Source organism: Anolis sagrei, chromosome 3 (assembly GCF_037176765.1).
Source record: "Anolis sagrei isolate rAnoSag1 chromosome 3, rAnoSag1.mat, whole genome shotgun sequence".
NCBI lineage: Eukaryota > Metazoa > Chordata > Lepidosauria > Squamata > Dactyloidae > Anolis > Anolis sagrei.
Window position 1 is genome coordinate 220,801,499 of NC_090023.1, and position 27,656 is coordinate 220,829,154.

Genomic DNA, 27,656 nt, shown 5'->3' on the forward strand with positions numbered 1-27,656 from the left:
TAAAAGGTATAAGAGCACTGCTTCAGTTGTGGGTTCCGATCCCAGATGAGGTTCCTTTAGCTCAATATTGGGGTCCCCAAAAATTTGGCAACAATAAAAGTTTTCTGAACCGTTTCAGACATTTGCATGCATATGTTGTGCGGTGTTTACAGTAGACTCTGCAAAGGATGCCTCAGCTGTACTTCTTAAAAAGGAAAATCAGCCTGTTTAGAAAGCCTTGCAAATGCTGACTTGTTATCAGTAAATGTTTGATTTTTATTTTACATACTTATAAAAATCATGTAAAAGGAGTCCCAAGTGGAAAAGTTTAAGAAGCCCTTGTATTAGAGTAACTACATCAAACCAATAGTATTTTAAATGTTGATTTATAAAGTTAACAATTATTTGGTGGCTCTACCGATGCTGAAAATAGCAATTGGATTAGGCCGTGGTGGGGATTGCACAGATTTCTAAAAATCATATGCCAGTTGTGAGAAATGCTTGGAACTGCAGTCAAAGAACATTCAGAGGGCTACATGATTCCCAACACCACATGATGACATAAATTGCTTCACAGTATATTGTTCTTAAAGTTGAATTGCATTTGTTGTAGTAAACATATGCACATCTCCCAAAGGCTTGTAGCAGAAGCTTCTATGTTCTTTTTTTTTATTTTTTACGAACATTGTATCCGCCACTAATGTACAAAAAAACACATATTTGTATGGATGGATGTTGCATTTCTGTAACTCAATTCAATACTGTTAACAGTTACTTTCATCACATTGGTCTGTCAATTGTATTCCCAAGTCACATGAATTGCATTTTTTCTGTCAGCTGCATTCAGTCTCCCTTCAAGCTCAGCTGAATTAATGTTTGAGTAACTATTGTGGGGCGTCTTCTCAAAATGATGGCGCTCAAGCAGTAAATCCAACCAACAGAGAAAAGGATCCTGATTTGAAAGAAAAGGGCCTTTCCAAAAACATATAAAGAGTAATTGTAAGCCATACGATACAAAGTGGAGTACAGTATTATGAAACCAGTCCATTAGATTTCATTGGATCTGAGGTTTAAAAAATTCAGAAATTTTCAACCTTTAAGAAGAAAGGTTGCAACTATCATTCTCAAGGTAAGTGTATATATTTCCACTTTCAATCAATCTTTCAGCTGTGTTGTCAAAGGCTTTCGTGGCCAGAATCACTGGGTTGCTGTGGATTTTCCAGGCTGTATGGCCATGTTTCAGAAGGATTCTCTCCTGGTGGCAAGATAAACTTCCATTAAATAAAATAGAAAAGCTCCCAATAGGATCCAAAGAGAGCAGAAAACTCCAGTTATACCAAAATATGTTAAAGAAATTGGAACAGAAGGGTATAACAAAGATTGAGGATTTCTTGAAACTGTATGGAACTGTAACACAATGGGAGGAAATAAATGATAAGTGCAGGCACGGAAATTGGCTACAATGGGGAGGGCTGTCTAAAAAGCTAACAGAAGAGTAAGGAAACCTTAGAAATAAATCTTGACAAAATAATAACATGAGAAGGAGAAAGGAAACATTCATATACAAAATAATCATGGAAATACAATACATCACAAAATCTACCCTGATTGAAATCTGGAAGGAGGAATTAAGTTGCAGTGAGAGAGAAATAGACAATTGGATAAAATCAGTCAATAAAATAAAACATCTAAAGATTAAGGAAATGCAATTGAAAATACTGACAAAATGGTTTAGAACTCCCACGCAATTGGTGCATATTACGAGAACGTGCCCAAAACTATGCTGGCATAATTGTGGAAAAACCGGAACATACACCCACATGTGGTGGGAATGTGAAAAAATACAAAAGTTCTATAAAATAATTAAGAAGGAAATGGGGGAGATATTAGGAATAAATATAGAATGGAACAAGACTCAATTTTTCACTCAGAAAATGGAAGACAAGGGGGAATTTAAAGAACGGGAGGAAATAATAAAACACATGGTGGATGCAATCAAAGCCTCAGTTGCCCTAGGCTGGAAGGACCACAAGAAATGGGATATAAAAACTTGGTTTAAATTGTAGCCAACTACCTACTCCAAGATTATATTGGTGAACGGAAAAGTTATTATAGGATGGGCCAAACCAGAAGGACATGGAGGCAAAACAGAAGTGTTTCATTTCCAGAATAAAAGGGAAATATAAGGAGTTAAATAAGACTATCCTCATGATCAAACAATTGTAATAAGTATAGCAAGAGTAGTAAACTGTTCCTAGGGGAGGGGGTATGGGGATGTGGTGGTGGTGGAATTTGGGGGAAATACTGGTATTCTGACTGCTGAATTTTGAAGATTGTATGTTTCTGTGTGATATATAATTTAAAAATGTGACAGGAAGAAGGCCTTCAGTGGGTATATGCCTCTTGTAGAATTAATGTCATGTAATTAATGGAGTTTGACCCACTTTAACTGCCATGGCTCAATGCTATGAAATCCTGGGAGTTGCCCTTCCATAGCATTAAGCCCTGGCAGTTAAAATGGGGTCAAACTACAGTGTAGATTTGCCCTGAAAGAGGTGGGGATGTGAACATGGAACACTGAAAGGACCTTTCTCCATATAGAAATAATATTTTTATTACCCGCTTAAAATGTAAAATATAAAAAATAAAAATAATATAAAATATATAAATAATATAATAAACATAACATAACATTAAAAATGTTAGAAAATCAATGCAGTGTAGAATCAATGTAGTTTGACAACACTCTAACTGGTATGGCTCAATGCTGTAGAATCATGGGAGTTGTAGTTTCACGAGATCTTTAGCTTCTCTGCCAAAGAATGCTGGGGCCTCACTAAAAATACAAATCCCACAATTCCATAGCATTTCATTAACCCATGACAGTTAAAAGTGGTGTCAAACTGCATTGATTCTATACTGTAGGGACGCACCGGTTATTCCCATTGCTGGGTTGTTGTAGGTTTTTTCGGGCTATATGGCCATGTTCTAGAGGCATTCTCTCCTGACGTTCCGCCTGCATCTATGGGAAGCATCCTCAGAGGTGAGGATGCTTGCCATAGATGCAGGCGAAATGTCAGGAGAGAATGCCTCTAGAACATGGCCATATAGCCCGAAAAAACCTACAACAACCCAGTGATTCTGGCCATGAAAGCCTTCGACAATACATTGTTCCCATTGCATTTTATATTACATTATATTTATTTTATATTCATATTTTTATATTTTTAATATTTTATTTTAATATTTATAGTATTTATATATATATATAATTTGTTTTTATTTTATATATTATATTTATTTTTAATATTTATATTATTTTCATTTTTATATTATTTTATTTTACGTTTTTATATTTATTTATATTTTATTTTCATTTTTATATTATTTTATATTTTATATTATTTTAATTTTTATACTATCTATCTATCTATCTATCTATCTATCCATATATGTAATATTTCCAGATCTGAAGCCATCCGAAGAGGCGAGTCATAAATAACATTATAATCCTAATCCTCATTATTGATCTATTGACTGAATAGATCAAGGAGTAGGGCCTGCCTCCATCCCTGTATCCCCAAGAGGCAGGAAATTCCCGGAGACTTTCCCCGCCTGGAGGCGTCAACGACAGGCGGCCAGGCAAGGCTCACGTGACCCGGCTCCCCCGCCGATTCACGAACCGGAAGCCCTTCTTTCCCCTCACGCGCGCGCGCGCTCTATGGCCGGCGGAGAGGCGAGTGCCCCGCTCTGCCTTGTGTCGCCTTGTCTATGGTCCCCGCGGGGCCGGCCGCGTCCCCCTTCGTGCCCCCTTGCCTCGCGCGCGGAGGAGGAGGAGGAGGAGGAGGAGCCAGGCCAGGGCTCTCGCGCCTTCCTTCCCCTCAGCAGCAGAGGGTGAAGAGGAGGAGGAGGAGGAGAAGGGGCAACGTCGGCGTGGTGGTGGTATCCCCCTGGCCTGCCTCCCCTTCTTTCTCCGGCCCTCGCCCGCCCTGGCCCATGGCTCCATGAAGCGCCGGGCAGGAGAGCGGGCGGCGGGGGGGAGGCCAGAGCAGGAGCGGCGGCGGAGGCGCTGGGGGCGGCGGAGGTGGCTGGGCTGACGGAGCGGCAGGCAAGGCCAGGGCCAGGCCAGGCCAGGCCGGTGGTGGTGGAGGAGGAGGAGGAGAAGGTGAGAGGAGTGTGTGTGTGGTCTTCCTCCCTCCCTTCTTGCCTTCCTTCCTTCCTTCTCACCTTTCATTCTTTCCTTCTTCCCTTCCTACTTTCCTTCTTGCCTTACCTTTCCTCCCTTCTCACCTTTCCTTCCTTCCTTCCTGCCATCCATCCTTCTTCCCCCACCCTACCTTCCTTCTCACCTCACCTTGCTCCCTCCCTTCTCGCCTTTCTACCCTCCCTTCCTTCTCACCTCACCTCACCTTTCCCCCCGCCCTTCCTCCCTTCCTTCTTGCCTCCCTTTCTCCCTTCTCATCCCACCTTTCCTTCCTACCTTCTCACCTTTCCTTCCTTCCTGTCTGTCATCCATCCTTCTTCCCTCACCCTACCTTCCTTCTCCTCACCTTGCTCCCTCTTCCTGTTTTCCTCCCTCCCTTCTCACCTTTCCTTCCTGCCTCTCCCCCCCCCCGCCCTTCCTCCCTTCCTTCTTGCCTCCCTTCCTCCCTTCTCAGCCCACCGTTCCTTCCTACCTTCTCACCTTTCCTTCCTGCTTGCCTGCCATCCATCCTTCTTCCCCCACCCTACCTTCCTTCTCACCTCACCTTGCTCCCTCCCTTCCTGCTTTTCTTCCTTTCCCCCTCAGCTTTCCTTCCTGTCTCCCCCCCCCCGCCCTTCCTCCCTTCCTTCTTGCCTCCCTTCCTCCCTTCTCATCCCACCTTTCCTTCCTACCTTCTCACCTTTCCTTCCTGCCTGCCTGCCATCCATCCTTCTTCCCCCACCCTACCTTCCTTCTCACCTCACCTTGCTCCCTCCCTTCCTGCTTTTCTTCCTTTCCCCCTCACCTTTCCTTCCTTCCTCCCTTCTCACCTTTCTTCCCTCCCTCCCTTCTCACCTCACCTCACCTTTCCTTCCTGTCTCCCCCCCCCCGCCCTTCCTCCCTTCCTCCCTTCTCATCCCACCTTTCCTTCCTACCTTCTCACCTTTCCTTCCTTCCTACCTGCCATCCATCCTTCTTCCCTCACCCTACCTTCCTTCTCCTCACCTTGCTCCCTCTCTTCCTGTTTTCCTTTCTCCCTCCCTTCTCACCTTTCTTCCCTCCCTCCCTTCTCACCTCACCTCACCTTTCCTTCCTGCCTCCCCCCGCCCTTCCTCCCTTCCTTCTTGCCTCCCTTCCTTCTTGCCTCCCTTCCTCCCTTCTCATCCCACCTTTCCTTCCTACCTTCTCACCTTTCCTTTCTTCCTGCCTGCCATCCATCCTTCTTCCCTCACCCTACCTTCCTTCTCACCTCACCTTGCTCCCTCTCTTCCTGTTTTCCTTCCTCCTTCCCTGCTCACCTTTCCTTCCTTCTCACCTCACCTTTCCTTCCTACCTTCTCACCTTTCCTTCCTTCCTACCTGCCATCCATCCTTCTTCCCTCACCCTACCTTCCTTCTCCTCACCTTGCTCCCTCTCTTCCTGTTTTCCTTTCTCCCTCCCTTCTCACCTTTCTTCCCTCCCTCCCTTCTCACCTCACCTCACCTTTCCTTCCTGCCTCCCCCCGCCCTTCCTCCCTTCCTTCTTGCCTCCCTTCCTTCTTGCCTCCCTTCCTCCCTTCTCATCCCACCTTTCCTTCCTACCTTCTCACCTTTCCTTCCTTCCTGCCTGCCATCCATCCTTCTTCCCTCACCCTACCTTCCTTCTCACCTCACCTTGCTCCCTCTCTTCCTGTTTTCCTTCCTCCTTCCCTGCTCACCTTTCCTTCCTTCTCACCTCACCTTTCCTTCCTCCCTGCCTTCTCACCTTTCCTCCCTTCCTTCTCACCTCACCTTTCCTTCTTCCCTCCCTCCCTTTTTGCCTCACCCTTCCTTCCTCCCTGCCTTCTCGCCTTTCCTCCCTCCCTCCCTTCTCACCTCACCGTCTCTCCCTCCCTTCTTCCATCCCTACCTTCCTTTCTTTTCGACTCACCCTTCCTCCCGCCCTCCCTTCTCGCCTTTCCTCCCTTCCTTCTCACCTTTCCTTCCTCCCTCCCTCACTTCCTTCCTTTTTTGCCTCACCCTTCCTCCCTCCCTTCTCACCTCACCTTTCCTTCCTCCCTTCTCACTTTTCTTTCCTTCCTTCCTTCTCACCTCAACTTTTCTTCCTCCCTCCCTTTCTTTTCACCTTTCCTTGCTCCCTTCCTTCTTGCCTCACCTTTCCTTTTTCCCTTCCTCTCTTCCTCCTCACCTCTCCTTCCTCCCTTCCTTCTCACCTCACCTTTCCTCCCTCCCTCCCTGCCTTTCTTCTTTCTCGCATCTCCTTCCTTCCTTCTTGCCTCTCTTTCCTTCCTTCTCACCTCACCTTTCCTTCCTTCCTGACTGGACCTCTTTTTTCCTCTTCGCCTCTCCGTTCCTTTTCCCCCAGGCCCTCTCCAGGGCACATCCAAACTGTAGAATTAATTCTGTTTTGATATAGCTCTAACGGCCACAACTCAAGGCTATGGCATCACGGGAGATGTAGTTTGACAAGGGCTGTGTCCACACTGTAGAATTAATGCTATTTGTCATCGTCTAACACAGATATCAGCCCTCCAGGTGTTTTGCACTACTGGCTGTTAGGAATTGTAGGGGTTGAAGTCCAAAAAACCAGGAGGGCCTAATTTTGCCAATGCCTACTTTATCAGTTTGATACCGCTTTTAACTGCCACAGCTCAAGACTGTGGAATCATGGGAATTACAGTTTGAAAAGAGTTGCATCCACACGATGGAATTAATGCCATTAGCCATTGCTTTAACTACCATAGCTCGGTGCTGCGGGATCATGGGAGCTGTCTTTTGACAAAGGGTGCATCTTCCCAGGTTCCAAAGGGCAGTCTCCAAGCTCCTTCAACCCAGAGGAGAGAGACAATGGGGGACTCCTGGCTCGACAGCAGTACATGTGAAAAAAATCTTGGAGTCCTTGTGGACAACAAGTTAATCATGAGCCAACAATGTGATGCTGCAGCTAAAAAAGCCAATGGGATTTTGGGCTGCATAAATACGAAGTGTCTATAACCAGAGAAGTCATGCTACCCCTCTATTCTGCCTTGGTTAGACCACACCTGGAATACTGTGTCCAATTCTGGGCACCACAATTGAAGGGAGACGTTGACAAGCTGGAATGTGTCCAGAGAAGAGTGATTAAAATGATCAAGGGTCTGGAAAACAATCCTTATGAGGAAAGGCTTAAAGAGCTGGACATGTTTAGCCTGCAGGAGAGAATACTGAGAGGAGACATGATAGCCATGTATAAATATGTGAGGGGAAGTCATAGGGAGGATGGAGCAAGCTTGTTTTCTGGTGTCCTGGAGACTAGGATGGAGAGCTGTGGCTTCAAACCACAGGAAAGGAGATTCCACCTGAACATTAGGAAGGACTTCCTAACTGTGAGAGCTGTTCAGCAGTGGAACTCTCTACCCCGAAGTGTGGTGGAGGCTCCTTCTTTGGAGGCTTTTAAATGGCCATCTGTTGGAGGTGCTTTGAACATGATTGTCTTGCTTCTTAATGGGGTTGGACTGGATCGCCCACGACGTCTCTTCCAACTCTATGATTCAATGAGACACACACACATGAACTGAATACAGTTAGTGTCTTAGTTAGCCAAAACTCTAAAGCAACCAGTAAAAATATATTAAGTTAAGATTGTCTTTATTTGTTTTTAATATATTTCATTATTACTATAAAGTTTGTGGTATGGTAAAGGACAGTATTATTTAGGCCTGTTTTTATTAGTAACTCTCAGGCAACCAGACACTACATTCATCCAGCATCTGCCAATTTCCATGGATGGTGGTTAACTTGAGAGTCTGCTGTACTGAAGTGTGTGTTTACTGAAACGCAATTTAGAGGTACATAAATTGTTTGATTGGGGAATCTGGGTCTATCAACTTGAGCCTGAGGACTCGGTTTTAGAAACTGGTCTATTTCACCATTTAGAAAACCTTTGAGAGGATAGCCACATTGGCCCAGTCTGTCTAAGGATGTATCTATACTGCAGTTTGACCTCACTTTAACTGTCATGGCTCAATGCTATGAAGCCCTGTTAGTTGTAGTTTTACAGCATTGTTATTCTTCTCTGCCAAAGAGTTCTGGTTCCTCACCAAACCACAACTCCCAGGATCTGATAGCATTGAGCCATAGCAAGTGATATCAGACTAAATTCATTCCACAGTATAGATAGATGCACCTTTAGGAAGCCTCTCCTTCAGTATTAATTGCCTTACCTTTGTAGCTTCTTCATTCTGATTACTGCCTAACTCCTACACTCAAGGCAGTGTTGGTTCTGGGTAAAGAGAACTAGTTCTAAAAGCTTAGGGTTCAACCAATAGAGCATCAATTCCCTTGAAGATTTATGGTGCAAATAAACCTACACTTGGAAGGTTTTGAATTAAGAATTGCTTGCTCTCTTGCTGCTCACTGTTCTCTCTCACCCCACCCCAGCCCAACTCTGTCACGTATGCAGCCTTAAAGGTATTTTACTCAGAGTAACACTAGTTCAATTCATAGAATCATAAGAGTTGGAAGAGATCCCAACAGCCATTCAATCCAATCCCATTCTGCTGTTAAGGAACCCATATCAAAGCCCTCATGACCGGTAGCCATCCAGCCTCTGCTTCAAAACCTCCATAGAAGGAGACTCCAGCACATTTTGAGCCAGTAGGCAGCATATTCCCCAAGGCTAACTGTCAGGAAATTCTTCCTAATGTTTATGTGGATTCTCTTTTCCTGTAGTTTGAATCCATTGCTCCGTGTCCTAGTCTCTAGAGCAGCAGAGAGCAAGCTTGCCCCCTCCTCAAAATGACATCATTTTAAGTATTCAAACATGGCTGTCATGTCCCCTCTCAAGCTTCTCTTCTCCCGTTCAATAGCACTTGCTTCTGTAGCTCATGTTTATGGTTGCAGCTGCTCCTTTTAGTTATAAAGCTGCTTTCAAATCTCAGTCAATAATTTTATTTTCCAATGCTTTGGAGGTTTTAGTTTGACATTGGTTTGTAGTCTTATATGTTTTGATTACATGTATTGTTGGTTTCTCTTATATTGTATTGTTTATTTGCATTTTATCTGTAGGATTTGTCTTGCGATTGTTTTGACAGTGTTGTGATTTCTTTCTCTCTTCTCTCTCCCCCCCCCCCCCCATATGTGTATGTGTACACACATATATTTCAGATTTTCAGTCCTTGGTGGGACTCATTCTTTTTGCTTGTTTTATTGTAAAGCGCCATGTATATTTGATGGCAATATGTAAATAACATCATGCTCAAATTTCCTTGAAGATGTATTGTGCAAATAAACTAGAATGGAAGGAGGCTTTCTGTGCCAGAAGAATGCTGTGAATGAAGAAGAACTGCTTGGTCTCTTTATTTCACTGTTCTGTTCCATAGTTGTCCTCTCTCGACTGCCACGTATACAATCCTGAATATCTGTTATTCAAATCAGTCCAGGATTAATTCAATAGCACTTCTTCCCCTTGTTCACTTTTATAATTGCAGTTGCCTCTTGTGAACCTAAATGTTGTTGTTGTTGTTGTTGTTGTTATTGTTATTTAGCAGTATGCCCCAATGTATCAATCGGGGTGTTTCTAATTAAGTCTGGGTATCATTACAACCTTAATTAGGAAAGAAATATTACAGAACATTTTGTGACTCAGATTTTGGAATAAACATGCTTAGCTCTCAGTTGTCTTGTTCAGATTTCTGGTGTTTCTGTCCCCCAAATTTTTGTGATTTATTGTAGTTTCTCTCCCTACTGTTAGCCCTTTGCTCTCTGACAATCTATCCTTGTACTCTCAGGCTTGCACATGACAAAATTACATTTAGATACTTTACTTGTAGTGACAAGATTTTTATTACAGCACTTATTTCTTGTATCAATTTTCCATTTTGTCTCTATCACTCTTTCTTGCAACATGGCACTGATTTGTGCAATATACTAAAGACTGTTTGTATTTAGCAGTGGGGTGAAGTGTGTTTTCTTTTAATAGCATTTGCAACAGGAGCAGAATGTCTGAAAGATGAATGCATATAATAAGGCAGGTTCATATATAACTTATGTATCATATGCTGGTTGTGTTCCCTACTATGTATCTGTTTTCCAACCATGGGTTTTTTGTGCATTCAATTCTGTTTGTATATGTTTCTACATAGAGCATTTTTGAAGTATTGTTATTGTTAATATTTACAGACTGGAACAGGAATGGGCCGTGAGAAAAGAAAATTCATTCCAGATATAAAATAGCCTCCCCATCCACACCTTGACAATTCAAGGTTACTCCTATCAGTAAGTATTAGCTCATTCATAATGTGTTTAGGATAATTTGTGGGACAGCAGGGAAATGCAGATACAAGAACAGGGATGATGGTAATGCTGGCAGTTATTGTTTGTTAATGCCTCAGTCTGATGCAGTAGGGACATCTTCACCCAGCTGTGTGACTTCTCATTGTATTAGTCTGTTCCCCTAGCACTTAAGCTTGATTATTGTAAATGTCACTTAGTTCATGTACCATGTCTGTCTACTGATATTTTACTCATTTGTTATTCGACAGTTAGAGTCCCATATTGACATGAAATGAGCTATACAACTCACTGATTTTTAAAGCAATGTATTCGTTAACATTGAACTACAAATAGTTTCTTCTTATAAAACTATTCTATTTTCTTTCTATTTAGGATGACTGCAGTTAGGCTGCATGATTAATGCTTGAATAAAAAGAGTAAATTTATGATTGATAGTTTGTCTATTTCTGTTCTCTGATGTCCACAACATACTCCTCACAATGTAGACACACCTATTTTGTTTCACTTCTGTTAATTTTCAGAACACAGATATTTTTATGTAGTCATCCACACATAGTATTTTTAGATATATATACTTGGTATCTACTGATTAATAAATATACTGAATTATGTTGCATGTAAAAGGCAATTCAAGCCCATATTAACTCAGCCATCAACATGATCAGGATGCAGTTGTGTATAACACTGTATATTCACCTTTCACACCTAAATGTAATTTGCTGCACAAGAAGGACAGTTAATTTCAACATTCTCTTTTTGAGAAGGAGAGTGTAAGAACTGCATCAAACAAAACATGTTAATGTTATGATTTGAGATTAAACTGATAACAATTCACAGAGAAATTTTATATTGAATCTTAGGTTTAGAACTATCTCAGGTTTAGAACTATCACTGCCATCCATACATTGTTATTTCAATTCCTTAGTCAATTCGTCGCTGAGCCTGGATCCCCAGGTTTCAGCGGTGACCAGGGGAGCATTTGCACAGCTTAGGCTCGTGCGCCAGCTGCGCCCGTATCTTGGGAAGTCTGACTTGGCCACGGTGGTACACGCTTTGGTCACATCCCGCCTCGACTACTGCAACGCTCTCTACGTGGGGCTGCCCTTGAAAACGGCCCGGAAGCTTCAGCTAGTCCAGCGCGCGGCAGCCATGTTGTTAACAGGAGCAGGGCGTAGGGAGCACACAACGCCCCTACTGTCCCAGCTCCACTGGCTGCCGATCTGCTACCGGGCCCAATTCAAGGTGCTGGTATTATCCTACAAAGCCCTAAACGGTTCCGGCCCAAAATACCTTGCAGACCGCATCTCGGCCTACGAGCCCACGAGGACCTTGAGATCATCCGGGGAGGCCCTTCTCTCGGTCCCGTCTGCCTCACAGGCACGCCTGGCGGGGACGAGGGAGCGGGCCTTCTCGGTGGTGGCCCCCCGGCTGTGGAACGCCCTCCCTGCCGAAGTCAGGCAGGCGCCCTCCCTTATGGCCTTTCGTAGGAGCCTGAAAACGTGGCTCTTCGAGCTGGCCTTCAATTGAGTACTATATCCTTGGCAATGACGACCGGAATGGACCACGACTATGAAACTGACTATGACCCATGATACGACGAAGCGGATTTTTAGTATAAGTATATGTCAATTAGTAGTAGCATGTTATGTATTGTCCTGATTATTGTAAATTGTCTTTTCTATGTTGTTGTTCACCGCCACGAGTCGCCCTTGGGCTGAGAGTGGCGGTAAATAAGTGCAAGTAATAAATAAATAAATAAATAAATAAATTCCTTAATTTAAATGTTAGTGGTGCTCCTTTATTCCCAACTGCATCATGGGATAGTAGATAAGAGGCTCCAAAAGACATGGCAGTATAGCTACTTGCTCTCATGATGTTTCTAGACCAATGGATTAATGGCTTGGATCTAGAATTGTATGGAGCAGAATTCTTACAGGGATTACTCTGAGGGGAGGAAGTGGGGACATGTTTTTTGCTAATCTCTGCTACATGTCTCCAGGTCCATAAAGATGTGCTTTTTCACACTTTCTGGAACACAGTGTGAAGTGACATTGAGGACTGTAGGAGCAATTAGCTATATTCTTGTTTTAAATTGTAAGTTACCTTGAGTCCCGATTGGGTGGGTGGGTGGGGGGGGGGTGATGAGGGATAGGATGATGATTATGATTATGTACCTGATGAAAGTTAATGCATGTATTCTCAAACTGGAAGAATCTGCTAGTATTTTCTCTAATTAAAGGAGCATTTTAGTTCATGGAGGGTCAAATCTGGATGTTTTGATTGCCAAAAGTTCTCTGTTTTAGACTTCTAGGGATATATCAGTATTTTATAAGTAGGTTAAGATATTAGTTTGAAATATGAGCCTGCTTCATAGTACTACACCTATTGCACATACATCATGTGTGTTTTGTGAAAGAACTACAATATTTGGAAATTATATTAGCATATAAAAATCTTTATTTAATTTATCTCTTACAAAATTTAGAAGGACTGAAATAAAATGTTAATATTGGGGTTCTCTGGCAATAGCAGTATAGGCGGGTCTCAATTTATTTTGGTGTTGCGTTCCTGGACTTGCAGTGTAAATTGAGACTGATATGAATGCAGGGGGCCAGTTCAATTGAAGACAAGGGGGATGTGTTCTCATAAAGCTGAAGTAAACACAAAGTTAGCATTTTAATCAACCCACAAGAATTATAAGAGGTTTAAAGTTAGGGCTCACTTTTCCAGGCTAGAGAAATGTGCAGATTCTCTCCAGAGGGACCAGAAGAAGAAGAAGCAACTGCTGATGTCAAGGGAGATTGGCTGGGGTGAGCTGGTTTGCCATTAGACGACACTTCCTCTTCAGAGGAGCACACAGAGAGCAACTGGTAAGAACTGTGTTCTTCTGCTGTGCCTTCTCCAATAGGCTTTCAGGATGTAGAAAATGCATCAGGACAGAGAGGGAGAGCACATTTGCTGCTGTATCTTCTACAACAGATGTAGAAGGTACAAAAGGAGAAAGGCAACAGATTTGTACAGTAATCAGGTGCATTCATAGAGTTTGGGGCAGGGGAGGAAACCTTGCACAATATGCCTACTGATTTTTCACTTCCCACAGTCCTCGATAGAATCATAGGATCATAGAGTTGGAAGAGACCCAAAAGGCCATCAAGTCGAATCCCATTCTGTTGTGCAGGAAAGCACAGTCAAAGCACCCATGACAGATGGCCATCCAGCCTTTGCTTTAAAACCTCCAGAGATGGAGACTCCACCACATTCCAAGGCAGCATATTCCACTGTTGAACAGCTCTTACCATCAAAAAATTCTTCCTAATGTTTAAGTGGAAGCTTTTCTTGCAATTTGAATCCATTGTTCCATTTCCTATTTTCTCGAGCTACAGAAAGCAAGCTTGCTCCTTTCTCAATGTGACATCCTTTCAAGTATTAGGTTATCGTGTTCCCTCTCAGCCTTCTCTTTTCCAAACTAAACATACCCAGCCCCCTAAGCCACTCCTCATAGGGCTTGGCTTCCAGACTTTTGACGATTTGGATTTTCCTTTGCTGGACACTCCAGCTTGTCAATATCCTTCTTGAATTGTGGTGCCCAGAACTGAACACAGTATTCCAGGTGAGGTCTGACCAAAGCATATCATATTGGGACTGTCACTTCTCTCGATGTAGACACAATCCTCTCAGTAATGCAGCCTAGAATCCCATTGGCTTTTTAAATTGCCGCATCATAGACCATACATCATATTTGGCTTGTGGTCTATTCAGTTTCCTAAATCCCTTTCATGTGTACTGTTTTCAGTTATAAGCTATGCTTACAATATCATACTGTCCTTCATCTTTTTTAACTTAGCAGTTACTAAGTTTAAAATTGTTAGTGCTATCCACTTGCTCTAGCCACCTAAGTAGACAATGGAAACCCTTCTCTCCAGTCACACCAAAACCCTAAGATTACAGTTTCTTCCTTCTCTCACAGACACACCTTCTAACCAAGTCAAAGAAAACCCTTCCTTTTGGCTACTCCATACCTCAAGTGGCCTTTCCCTCATATCACTTCAGCCTAGGCAGGTAAAATAAAACTAGCCCAGTCATCTCCCCCCCCCCCCCCCCTAAAATTCCAATTTATCTCACTTCCCTCATTTCATTGCCTCTTTGGCATTATTTAACTTAACCAACATAGACCCACTGTCAGAGCTTACATTGTGGGTGATGCATTTATATATTTCTGGGGAAATAATGTAAATTTGAAATTCTGTAAATGGGTGTAATGTAAATTGAGACTCGCCTGTATTCTCATGCCATATTTTCAAAGAACAAATATGTCTATACTCTTTGGGTACTGCCACACAATGTGAATATGCACAAGTACTGGGTCTGCTGGTTGTAGTTAGTTCTTAGAGCTCATGTTGCTCTCACCACCTTCATTGTGAAATATCTTCTTACTCATAGAGTGTATTGGACCAATGTAAAAACTGCAGTGTATCTTGTACCTGTATATGTCAGTCTACTTTCTGCTTAGGTTTTAGACAGTTTTATAAACTCATTAGTGAGTGTTCTTATGGAATGCGTAGTTTTATTGTGTGATGCATTTTTCTTTACTGTAGACAAATTACATATTTCCTTGCTTTTCTTTTGGTATAATGATGGGTTTTGCATGTTGTGTGTTTTGCCAGGGTTCTACAGTGCTCCAGACAGCAAGCGCTGAATCAGGATGGGAAAAAGACGCTGTGTTCCTCCACTTGAGCCCAAGTTGGCAGCAGGCTGTTGTGGTGTAAAGAAACCCAAATTGTCTGGAAGTGGAACACATAACCATGGGAATCAAGCCACAACCGTGCCAGTTTCTAGTTCAGGTCCTCTTCAGAACCACCAGCATGCAGATGGGGGCAATGGAAGGGAGAATGTATCAGATTTGACTTTGTGCCCTGGAAACTCTCCAATTACTCGAATGAATCCCACTTCAGGAGCATTGAGCCCACTTGCTCGTCCTAATGGAACTGCCAACAGCACCAAAAATCTAGTGGTGACAGCTGAGATGTGCTGCTACTGCTTTGATGTACTCTACTGTCATCTTTATGGTTTCCCTCAGCCACGACTTCCTCGATTTACCAATGACCCTTAGTGAGTACATCCATGGGAATGGGAGGGAAATTAATTGCTGATCCAACGTATTGATATTGGTGGATAAGAAGGAAGATGTGAGAGTTATTTAAAATATGATAAACTCATTATGAAAAATCTGAAATGCTATTTTTTATGTTTAAAGTTTTACTCAATGCAGGTTGAGTATCCCTTATCCAAAATGCTTGGAACCAGAAGTTTTTTGGATTTTTCCAGATTATGGAATACCTGCATTTGTATATACGTATATGATGTGATATCTTGGAGATGGGACATAAGTCTAAACACAAAATTCATATATGTTTCATATACACTTTATACACCTAGCCTGAAGATAATTTTATACAATAGTTTCAATAATTTTGTGCATTAAACAAAGTTTTTATACATGGAAGTGCCAGAAAGCAGTGGTGTCACTATTTCAGCCACCCATGTGGACAATTTTGGAACATTTCAGAGTTCCATATAAAGGATGCTCAACCTGTATTTGAAATGGAATTGACTGATATAAATGGAAGGAGTAAACATAGTTTGATCTTTACAAAGCGAAACTTAAGATGGGTGTGTGCTGGATTTTTTAGGTCTGTGCAGATGAAAAGCTGCTAATAAGTATTGGAAGGGAATTGAGAGCAGGTCATAGAACAGTCTGCTTCATCCTCACTGCAGGAAAGCCTAAAACATGATCACATCTTATATTAGAATCAGCCCCAACCATGATTAATTTTACTCAGAGTTCAGTGTTAACCAGAGATTTGAGAAATTCAGCCCTTCAAATTGTATAACAGACTCATCAAGACAGGTAGTATTCTCTCTATTTCCAATATGGTATATCTGGATTGTGTATTCTTCAGTGCATTCAGTGTTAATATCTCTGTAATTACAAAGTTCATATTTGCAGAACATAACTATAAAGGTCTCCACAAAACGCCATGTACTTTTAGCTTAAAATTACATTTAGTGTAAAATCTGCAATAGATGGAAGAATGTTTTTTAAATAAGACTTGAAGTGAAATGGTATGTTTGTGGGTGGAATGAAGCATTAGTCCTAATAAGTCTGCATTGTAGGTTATACGTTGATATACCTGACATTTATTTAAAAGTGAACATTAAATCGTTCTTTTGCCGATATTGTGAATAAGTTTAGAATTTCCTATTTAAATGTTCTGTTCCTTTTCATTATACTTTGATAGGCTCTCTCATTGTTCTGTAGTTGAATAATGGCATGAATATGTGAAAGTTTTTTTATTGTTCTATAGTTGGAAAAAAGTGGTTTTAAAGCCAGGTTCCAATTATCTTTCAATTTTACTATTAATCAGCCAAATACAGGTTGTTACCAAAGGAAAAAATCACTAGTAAGCATTCAAACAATGCAACGGATGGTAAGATCGCGAAGTTTATAAATTCTTTAAAAACACATCAAAAATTCAATTACAGTATTCAAATACAGTATTCAGAATTAGGTTTACTAAGTCCACATTTATTATAGGGAATTATCTCAATACTCTCACTGAGTAATCTGATTGGGCTGCTTTCACTGCAAATCTAAATATACTAACTAGAACAGATGTAACTGAACTAGACAGAGCCCCTGATGGTGCAGAGGGTTAAACTCTTGTGCCAGCAGGACTGCTGACCGACAGGTTGGTGGTTCGAATCTGGGGAGAGCGGCTTGAGCTCCCTCTGTCAGCTCCAGCTCCCCATGCAGGGACATGAGAGAAGCCTCCCACAAAGATGGTAAAACATCAAACATCTGGCCATCCGTTGGGCAGTGTTCTTATAGACAGCCAATTCTCTCACACCAGAAGCTACTTGCAGTTTCTCAAGTCACTCCTGACATGAAAAAAAGGAAATAAAATTTTATCCCTATGATTAAAGTTAGCTACAGGCTCTAAAGATTTTACTTGAAGTTTCATATAACGTACAAACATATCATGTGATGTACAGTGTCCTTAACCACTTGATTTCCACAAATAGAGGGCCATTGTTCTCTGGAAATTATGGTATCTTATATCTGCTTTCAATAAAGCAGATAGTCTGAAAATGCAAAACTGTAAATGCTTTACAGAGGAAATCTGTCTTAATAAATGTAAAATGTGTCACTTCCACATAGTATGTTTTTTAAACAGAAAACTAGAAGAGAATCTAGGCACCTTAATAGCTTCGACGTTCAATCCTGTATAATATTCCTGCTACTATTTTTTTTAAATGTGTGCCACTATATATCAAAGCTATACAGTCAAAAGCAAACCTCCTCTGGTATCTTTTTAACCAGATACTTTTAGAAGATGATCTTCTCAGCTCTCCTACATATTGTATTACTAATTTATCAAATACTGCATTTCCAGAAAGTATGGTAGGCCCAAGTTACCCACCAAAGTATGGCTCCTCTGTGGATGCAAAAATCCATTCACACTGAAGTCTTGTTGTATACAATAGCATAGTAAATGGCATCCCTAACACAAAACGGTAAAATCAAGATTTGTTTGGGGGATTTTTTTGTAACATTTTCAAGCTGTAGAAAGTGGAATTGGTAGATAAGGAGGGCTAACTAAAAGAAAATAGCACACAAAACAAAATCTATTATTGCTATCACATCCAAATTCAGCCTGTGTTTCGCATATAGCAGACAGATGAAACTTGTGGGAGATCCAGTCACAATTTAAAAAATCAATTCTGACTTGGTTGTAGTGGGGTTTTTTCAAGGACCCATACATAAGCCTGTAATATGTAATCTGTGGAATAACCTTTTATAGCAAAAATTCTAATAGCTGGAATAATTAAGCTGTCTCTTTGGCTCTGGGCTGCAAGAATCAAGAAAGAGGCAAATATTTTAAAAAGTAATACTGCTGTGGTATTACCTGGATTTTATTCCTTCAGAGGTGGGAATTGATATGCCCTTACCAGTTTTAATTTATGATATTAAATATTTCCATTCACATCTAGTACTGGCTATCATGTTCAGAATTCACGTCTAATTTAATTTCGGAATTTTGTTGAAACATGCTTTGGTCCGAGATTTAGGTAGATTATTTGCCTTACAGAGAATTTTTTTTAAATCGTACTTCTAAAAACAGGCCAACTATCAGTAGCTCTACATGACTGAGCTTCTGATTTCTTACAAGAAAAAGTACTAAGATGATGAATAACTTTAGACACTCCTATCATCCTGACAATGGGAAGCTTGTTAGATTCTAAACCAATTTGTAACCTGAATAGTAGTAATTACTGATCACTCTTCCTACATTGTTTTCCATGGTGGCAGAATAGTCTAGTTTGGACAGTCACAATTAAGTTTACTGACATGGCCTATGCCTTGTCCAGATCCCCTTTCTTTTCTGTTTTTGTAGCATTTCTAAGTGCAGTGAAGAAGTCCAATTAATCACAATTTCCTGTTTGGAGCTAAGGGATATCACAGTTATATCAGATATCAACCAGGGGATATCACAGTTACTTTGTTTGGAGAAAACAGGAAGTTATATTTGAGATTGATGAATTTTATATATGCATGGTAAATAGGGTGGTAGTGGTAATGGCAACATGCAGTGTCACAAGACTTGTTAATTCCCCAACTTATTAAGCTAAGGTAAAGTCATTTGAACATAGCATAAGAGAGAGAGAGCTTTAATAATTTGTAGGAAATGAATTATTTTGTAGCCCTGCTATAATAATGTTTATGTTACATAGTATGAGATGGCTAAACTGTGAGTGGGTTTGAGACAGAGACAGATAGATATTTTGTTAGAATATTCAAGTACTTTCTAGGTCTACAGCTTGCTATGATTTCTCATGTTAGCAGAATGACCTTTATATTCTTTGAGCCATCTCTTCATCTTGGCTCCCCTGATTTGCCATCCCTTGTCTTCCAGAGATTTGTACTTGTGGAATTATCACAGGAACTGAAAGTGGATGTGACCATGCTATCACTTATATTTACTTTTTTGGGTGCACAACCTAGCTGTGCATACTCCCACTCCTGGTCTGTGTGTTGGGAAACAAAACTTTGGAATTGTGTGTCATAGCAGCACAAGACCATAAGTGGGCATCATGAGGAAATGGCATCATAAAGAGCAGGCGTTACCACAAGGTGGGTAGCAATACTTCTTACCACCTAATACGTGCTCTTTTATCTGTTAGTTCTTTTAAGATTTAGGTGAGAATAGATGCAAGCACTCCTTAAATTTTTACATATACTACTTTCTTCACACTGTCCTGTTATATGTTGGTTTAAGAACATGTTAATCAGTACTGTTCCTATCCATCCATGACAGAACTTTTAGAACTGCAGTTGACAGCTATGGTTCTCTAGGTGCTTTGAGACGGAAAGTTACCATTGGCTAAGCTGGTTAGAACTGATGTGAATTGTAGATCAAAAGCATTTGGTGAACCACAATTGTTTACCTTGGTATAGATTTTTTTTATGAAGAAAACTAGGACAGAGACTGCTGAACACATCTGTTGAAGAAGTAGTGATTGGCAGTATAGCCTTGTGTTAACACTCTTTCCTAGTGCTTCTGGGTGTATAGGTTATATCCTGTATTAAGAGATGGTCTTTTTCTGAACATGGTAGCCAGATCAGACAAAATGCATCAGCAGAGGTTATATGTTACTGCTGCTGTGTTAAATAATGTCATGTGGCTTTCTGATTCAAAAGACAAACCATATTAAAGCAAGAAGGTTAGATTTTCACATGGACAGCGTAATATAGCAGTAGGCAAACTTGGTCTGTTTAATCTGTACAGCTATCTTAGAACCACTCTCTTCTGCTTTTGTTAAATAGAAAGAAACACTGAGGTTGTATACAAGAAGTTTGTCTTAGTAGATTAAAGCATAATTCAGCCTCCCCCAATAAATCCTCTCCTGATTGTTAGACTGCAAGTGCTAACATATCTATTAGCCATGATTGCCAGAAGTGATGTGAGTTAGAAGTTCAAAACACCTAGAGAATATCAGGTTGGGAAGATTGGTAGAGTTGATTGTGCAGGTGCTTGCCTGGGGAATATTGCTAGTTGTCACAGAAATAGCATTTCAGAGATGGGATATGGTAAGCATGCATTAAAGAAATGGCATTTCCAGCAGAGTGCACATGCTCAGATGATTATTAATAATCATGCTGCATTAATATTACATGTAGATCTTTTAAAAGGCAGCTGTCTACTTCTGCAGGAGTGGGGCTTATACTCCAGAAAATATGGATGGCAATAGAAAGTAGAGGATTCAGCTTTCAAGATGACTGCTCTTCAAACTAAAATATAACTCATGATTAAGATCAGCACAAAATCTAATTAAAATACTGCTACATTTTATAAACCGATACATTTCCTGTTGTGTGTATACTGGTTGCTATAATTGGTTAGTTACTAAGAGTTTACAGTAACATTAACAGAGCCAATGATCAATCAGCCCATGAGTCTTTTTGTTCTAGGGATAGTCAGACTGTTCTAAGCCACATGCGTCTCCTGTCTGTTTTTCTAGTTTAAAAAAACAAACCCAACCCATATTTCTGTTTAAGTTTGTTGTATTATGCTCCTGGAAGCCTTCTGTAACAGATTTTGGGAGTGGGGAAAGATCAGTGTCCAGGCACCAGTTGCTTGCCCTTGCTTTAAGACACAGCAAAGGAAGTGGTTTTCTGCTTGATAGTTTCTCTGCAAAATGATAGCTAAATATATCTGTCTTGACTCAGAGCCATATTTAGGGCATGAGAGGTGAACATGTTATAGAACATGTGTAGTTATGGATCACTTGGAATGTGTGGAAAGATAATCCTGGTGAGCTTTCATATCTCCTTGGTGCTTATGCTAGTTTGATAGGACTTTGGGCCAGAAAAAGCTGAAATATTAAGTGCACTACCACATATTTCTTATTTGTAACATAGTGCCTCAGTGGATAGATTTTTTCTTACAGCTTGACTTAATAAAGCAGATTTTAGCCCCATTTGTTAAAGTTTCATGGAATCAACTATAGATTGTAGCTACAGGTTTTGACAGGTTTGCGTGCATTCATTGTAGGTTCTGTAGTAATATTAAAACTGCTAGTAGAATGTACCACCACCACCACCCCCCGCCCCCGCCGCCTGAATGGGGTTCTGCCAGTGAATCATTTTAACACACTAATTGGAGATATATACTTACGGGATATACTTCTGTAAACAAGATTGCTATGCAAATAGACTTAGCACAAAACATTTTATGGAGTTTTTTGAACCAAGGCTTTCTGGTGTAAACTACTGGCTACTCTCCTTTTTGGAATTATAAGAATACCACCACTATTTCTTGCTGTAATCAGATCTTCCTATACCAAGCAAAGTCTGCTTTTCCTAGAGGTGAAATCCTGCACCCTGGGTAGAGGGGTTTAGGATTTGACGGAATGTTTTGCCTTAGGTGATATTTGAGAAGTGCTTCTATCAGTGAAAATACAGTGGTTTAATATCAAGAGTATGCTAAAAATCCCTAGTGGTGGTGGGCTGAAATAGGGTGGTGGCAAGTATTACATCAAATTTTAAATTCCCCCAGAATCTGCCTTTGGTCCCTATGCCAGTGTAACATTACACAAACTAGAGAGGTAATGTGAATCATAAGTGACTCTTTTTAAGTTCAATATAGAGCAAAACACTCTACAGCACCTCACTTACACTCAGCCATGAAGTTATTAATTAGAGGACCATCTATCATTATATAAGCCCTAGGTAGGGTCATTTCTATTTAAATGTTAAGGCATGGAACACAGGATTTTATCTCCAATCTCATAAGACCTAATTACATGGGAAAGGGGGAGTTGTCTGACCAGTCTATCATACCACATACACAGGAGCATTTAACACATGTTGTCTTAGAACCCCCTGCAGGTTCATTGCCTCAAGATATAAACACTTAACAGCACTCCACTTCTACATCTGAAGATGCAAGGATAAAGCACACCATACAGGTAAGCAAGGAAAAGGAGGGGGCTCTATTTCAAAGTACGGTTGAATCCAATATCTCCTCTCCCTTGCATATTATGAAAGCAATATTTTGACTAAATTGGATTGGTGAAGGTATCTTTCCTTCCTCAGTACCTATAAGCGGGTTATCCCCTGCAGAAATAACAAGCTTCAGCATGCACAGTGCTCAAGGGTGAGGGGGCTGACAAGTAAAAGGCCCATACACAAGTAGTCCAAACACTTTCTCAATTATTGATGCTGGTCAGGCACTTATGGTCCATTCTGCCTTGCAGGATTGCAGCCTAGGCACATGGAACAGAACAAACACAGTGTATACAGACTCCATGAAGGAAGAGGTAGGCACCCAATGGGGATGGAGGCTGATGGAACAATACTGTATCTAGACAACAGAACTCTCAGTTCTTTTCTCACAAATACATGCTAAATATATACATGCAGAGATCATGCACTCCAGCTGTGGACCATTACTGTGCCTTTGTCTTTTGGGTTTCCACAGACAATAATCTTAACAGATGAAGAAGAGAAGAGAAGACATTCTGCTTCCCAGTGCCATGCACACATCAAGGCCAGAAACTGACAAGCATGGTTATTCAGTTTCCTGTTCCAGTGGACTCCTTTGTCTTTGTCGAACAGTTGTGTAACAGGTGAAGCAAAGTCCATTGTGAGGATGAAGCAAGAGCATCAGCAGCCTGGTACTCTGTTCATCATGCAGCCTCAAAGTTACAGGTTGTGGCACCATGATTCATAATCTGTTCCATACCACTATTTTTTCTTGAAAACCTGCTCCAACTGCTTTGAATGCTACATAACATCGCAATAATAAATATTGAAATAATAAATCTCTTCTGTTAATGAGAGTTTTCACTTCGTTGCTGCTGTTTTTTGTCAGTGGGGCTAGCATATAGAGTTCCCCCCAAGACTAGCTTTCTATAATGTCATGATAGTCATCTGACTGGGAAGGTGGAAGACTGGACTTTTCTGTTACTAAAGCTCATAGTCTGAAATGATCTAACTTTCAATGAGCTGAACAATGAAGGTGACCTATCTACTGCTGACATGGATTGAGCAGTCGTCACTGGAATAGAGGAGTCAAAATGAATCGTGTTTATGACAGTGATCAATTGCATTTACAGGTTTACTTGTGGATCTCTACCAGTTTGGTCTGCTGGGAGGCTACATCCATCTGGGAGTTTTTCTATGTATGAACTTACTGCTGTTCTATAGAAGTAGTGTTCCTTATACATTAACCTTGTTTGTCCTTGATGTAAATAACCAGTCTTGAGCCTACGTTTTTGGAGGTGCCTTCATGTTGCATTACTTTTATGGCTGAGTAGGGGGCTGTTTTGTGAGATGTCTACTGTGAAATCTAGTGTTGCCTGCTTGTTATTTTTGTCTTGATGCTGGCATACTAGCCATAGAGAAGGGAAGTTAGACATTGTTCCTACTATTCCTCTGATGTGGTGGAAACTTTTATAGTCTGTTTCCCAAACTCTTACCCTATTAAGTGAACCAGTCATGGTTGCTCCTATGAGGATTCAGTTGTGAATATCTTTGTTACCCGTACCCTTTTTTCTACCTGCCAAAAGGTTTTCTTTTATGTATCCTCATAGAGCTTTGAAGCTCCTCTATTAGTGTTGTATTTCATTTTCTTTTTTCTTTTTTTTTTTTGCCTTTTTTACTTTGTGCATAGCAATGGAAATGGTATGGTTAGTATGGGTGACAACTTGAAATGATTCAAATCATCACATGCATTTCACATGTTTTAGATTGCAATTCCTATCAAGTCCAGCAGCAGAATGGTGGAAGCTGGTGTAGAATCTTGTGGTTGTTAAGTATTTCATGTCTCTGCCATGATGGCTCAGGCAGTGGAGCATACTATGATGTCTCTCTGCTATACTACGATGTAGAATATGTCAAACTATATTCCAAGTGGACTGTTTTATAGAGTCAATACAACACCATCTATTTATATAGGAGATTGGTATCAGTAGAGTTTGGAGGAATGTCAAGGTTTACAAAAATATAAAAAACAGTGTTCTAAGGATGCTTCATGAGCATTTGACAGTTGGAGAGAGAGGAAAGGGTGGTTGGAGAGTGGCTGACACAATACAATGAGGGTGGTGTTGAATATCATAATAGGCATATCTGCCATTTTGTTGACCTGAATAGAGGAAATCCAGATTAAAATGTTTTGTTGCACTTGTTGAATTGCATAGCAGGATCCAGAATGAGATGTTAAATCATTCACCTAGAAGCAATTAATATCCCAGAGAATTTGCTCTCTTTAGCACCAGTTTAATTAATAATGCTTTTGGTTACTGACAGTAACTCTCTTACAGCATTCTCCTCGTACATAAATGCATATAGTAAGGGAAATGAGGGCAAAGGCACCAACTCTACCTTCTTTTCCTCATTGTTCTCTGTCCTCGTCACATGCGGATTCCCCTTTTTTCCAGGATTTTGGTGAGTGCAAAACTGGGAGAAGACAGGAAGTATTTATTTATCGTGTCAGAAGCAAATTGAGAGTACAGTTGAAATGTATTTAAAATACAAAGTTAAAAAAAACTTGGCATAATGCTAAATGTTCTTTGACCAGTAGCCGGCCACTTGAAGTGCCTCTGGTGTCGCTGTGAGAAGGTCCTCCGTTGTGCATGTGGCAGGGCTCAGATTGCATTGTATTGTAATAGGTGATCTGTGGGTTTGCACTCCTCCACACTTGCATGTTGTGGACTCCACTTTGTGGCCCTATTTCTTAAGGTTGGCTCTGCATCTCTTGGTGCCACAGGTGCAGTCTGTTCAGCGCCTTCTGGGTTGCCTAGTTTTCTGTGTGCCCAGAAGGGAGTCTCCCATTTGCTATTTGTCATGGATTGAGGTTCCGGGTTTTAGCCTGCCACTTTTGGCCTCTCACGTGCTGAGATGTTCTGCTGAGATGTATCTCTGTAGATCTTAGAAAGCTATTTCTTGATTTAAGGCGTTGAAGTGCTGGCTGATATCTGAACAGGGGATGGTCCGAGATGTCACTGCCTTGGTCCTTTCATTCCTGGCTGCTACTACCCAGTGGATGTCAGGTGGTGCAATACCAGCTAAACAGTATAATTTCTCCAGTGGTATGGGGCGTAGACATCCTGTGATAATGCGGCATGTCTCATTAAGAGCCACATCCACTGTTTTAACATGGTGAGATGTATTCCACACTGGGCATGTGTATTCAGCAACAGAGTAGCAAAGTGCAAGTGCAGATGTCTTCACTATATCTGGTTGTGATTCCCAGATTGTGCCAGTCAGCTTTCATAAGATATTATTTCTAGCACCCACTTTTTGCTTGATATTCAAGCAGTGCTTCTTATAAGCCAGAGAATGGTCCAGAATGACTCCCAGATATTTTGGTGTGCTGCAATACTCCAGTGGGATTCCTTCCCAGGTAATCCTTATTGCTCGAGATGCTTGTCTGTTTTAAGATTAAAAGTACATGTCTGCGTTTTAGCTGGATTAGGAATCAGCTGGTTTTCTCTGTAATAGGTAGTAAGGTAGTAAGAGCACATAAAGCTTCAGAGAGCTTCTGTTCAATCATTTCAAAGCTCCCTGCTTGAGTGGTGATGGCACGATCGTCAGGGTAGATGAAACTTTTTGTCCCTTCGGGCAGTGGCTGGTCATCTGTGTAAATGTTAAACATTGATGGAGCAAGCACGCTCCCCTGAGGCTTCTGTTTTCACCATCTGCTTCTCTGGCCTTGGAACCCAACAAAAAAGCTCCTGTTTTGTAGCAGATTTCCTATGAAGCGGGTGAGGTGGTAGTCCTTTGTGATGTTATACATTTTTCTCAGGAAATGGCGATGATTTACAGACTTCCATATAATGCAGCTTAACTGCATTGAACTACATTATATGAGTCTGCACTGACTATATGATGCAATTTCAAACTGCATTATATGGTAGCATAGATGGGGCCATAGTTACATATGCTTTTACACCAATATTGTAGACAAGGTTTTAAAAATGTCCTCTTTAAAAAGGATCCAGTTTTGCATCGCTTCTGAATACAGTTGGTTTTTAGGAAAACCACAGTTCTTTTCAGATCACCTGATCAAGGTGAATGGTCTTTGCTTAAATTCCTTATAAAATCACATTGCACTAAATTCCTTATGGCAACTCAGTACCTAAAAATCCCAGGAATATAAAACACTCGGTTTCTATTGTTGTTTTGACATTTTACAAGAACTTGGTTTTGAAGGACAGTGTTGAACAATTTCAGGGAGTCAGATGGGGCCATCTACTTCAGCAGCTTGCTTAACATTTGTAAAACTCTCTCTCTCTCTCTCTCTCTCTCACACACACACACACACACACACACACACATACACACACATACCACTCATATACACACAGAAATGTTCAATATATACTAGTCATATTTATTTTAGTACAATATTTATAGAACTGTAAGTACCAAAATATTTGTACTCTACAACATCATAATCCCTGGAATTCCATTGTCTTCTGCTTTAACACTGCTGTCTTGTGGTTGTGCCACCTAAAAATCAATTATTTTGTGTTGTTTGGGTTATGTGTGTAAAGGTAACATAATTAGCTGATGTTTAATTCTGAAACTAACATTTATAAACCATGAGTTGACTTCAAGCATAAATATATTGAGGGGTTTTTTAGAAATAGCAATAGACAGAATTTGCTGTTTGAATAGAAAGATGGTGTAGGAGTTTTTTACTTTTCAGATAGATGTTGTAGTTTCGAATTAAATTTTAGTTAGTTTTTCATGCTTGTGTTTATATAATAACAAAAGTTCTTAGTTTGTTTACAAAGTTATTAGAAACAGTAAAGGTTTGCTGCATTATCAGTTAGATCAGTGGTTCTCGACCTTCCTAATGCCGTGACCCCTTATTATAGTTTCTCATATTATGATGACCCCCAATTATAACATTATTTTCGTTGCTACTTCATAACTGTAATTTTGCTACTGTTATGAATCGTGATGTAAATATCTCATATGCAGGATGTATTTCCATTCACTGGACCAAATTTGGCACAAATATCCAATACACCCAAATTTGAATATTGGTGGGGTTAGGAGGATTGGTTTTGTCATTTGGGAGTTGTAGTTGCTAGGATTTATAGCTAACCTACAACCCAAGAGCATTCTGAACTCCACCAATGATGGAATTGAACCAAACTTGGCACACAGA

The 27,656-nt window shown here is 40.7% G+C and overlaps 1 protein-coding gene across 5 annotated transcripts in view; it reads left to right on the forward strand.

Annotated features, from left to right (window-relative positions):
• Nucleotides 1-3,671: 3,671 nt before the first annotated feature.
• AMMECR1L (AMMECR1 like) overlaps nt 3,672-27,656 on the forward strand; it is a 35,927-nt gene continuing 11,942 nt past the window's right edge. Inside the window, exons 1-4 of one of the 5 annotated variants that reach the window (XM_060768141.2) lie at nt 3,673-4,144; nt 10,300-10,395; nt 13,144-13,283; nt 15,078-15,522. In XM_060768141.2, the coding sequence (XP_060624124.1) occupies nt 15,116-15,522 (407 nt within the window). In that variant the 5' untranslated portion in view covers nt 3,673-4,144; nt 10,300-10,395; nt 13,144-13,283; nt 15,078-15,115. The other 4 variants (XM_060768146.2, XM_060768144.2, XM_060768145.2 and 1 more) reach the window with 4 other exon arrangements.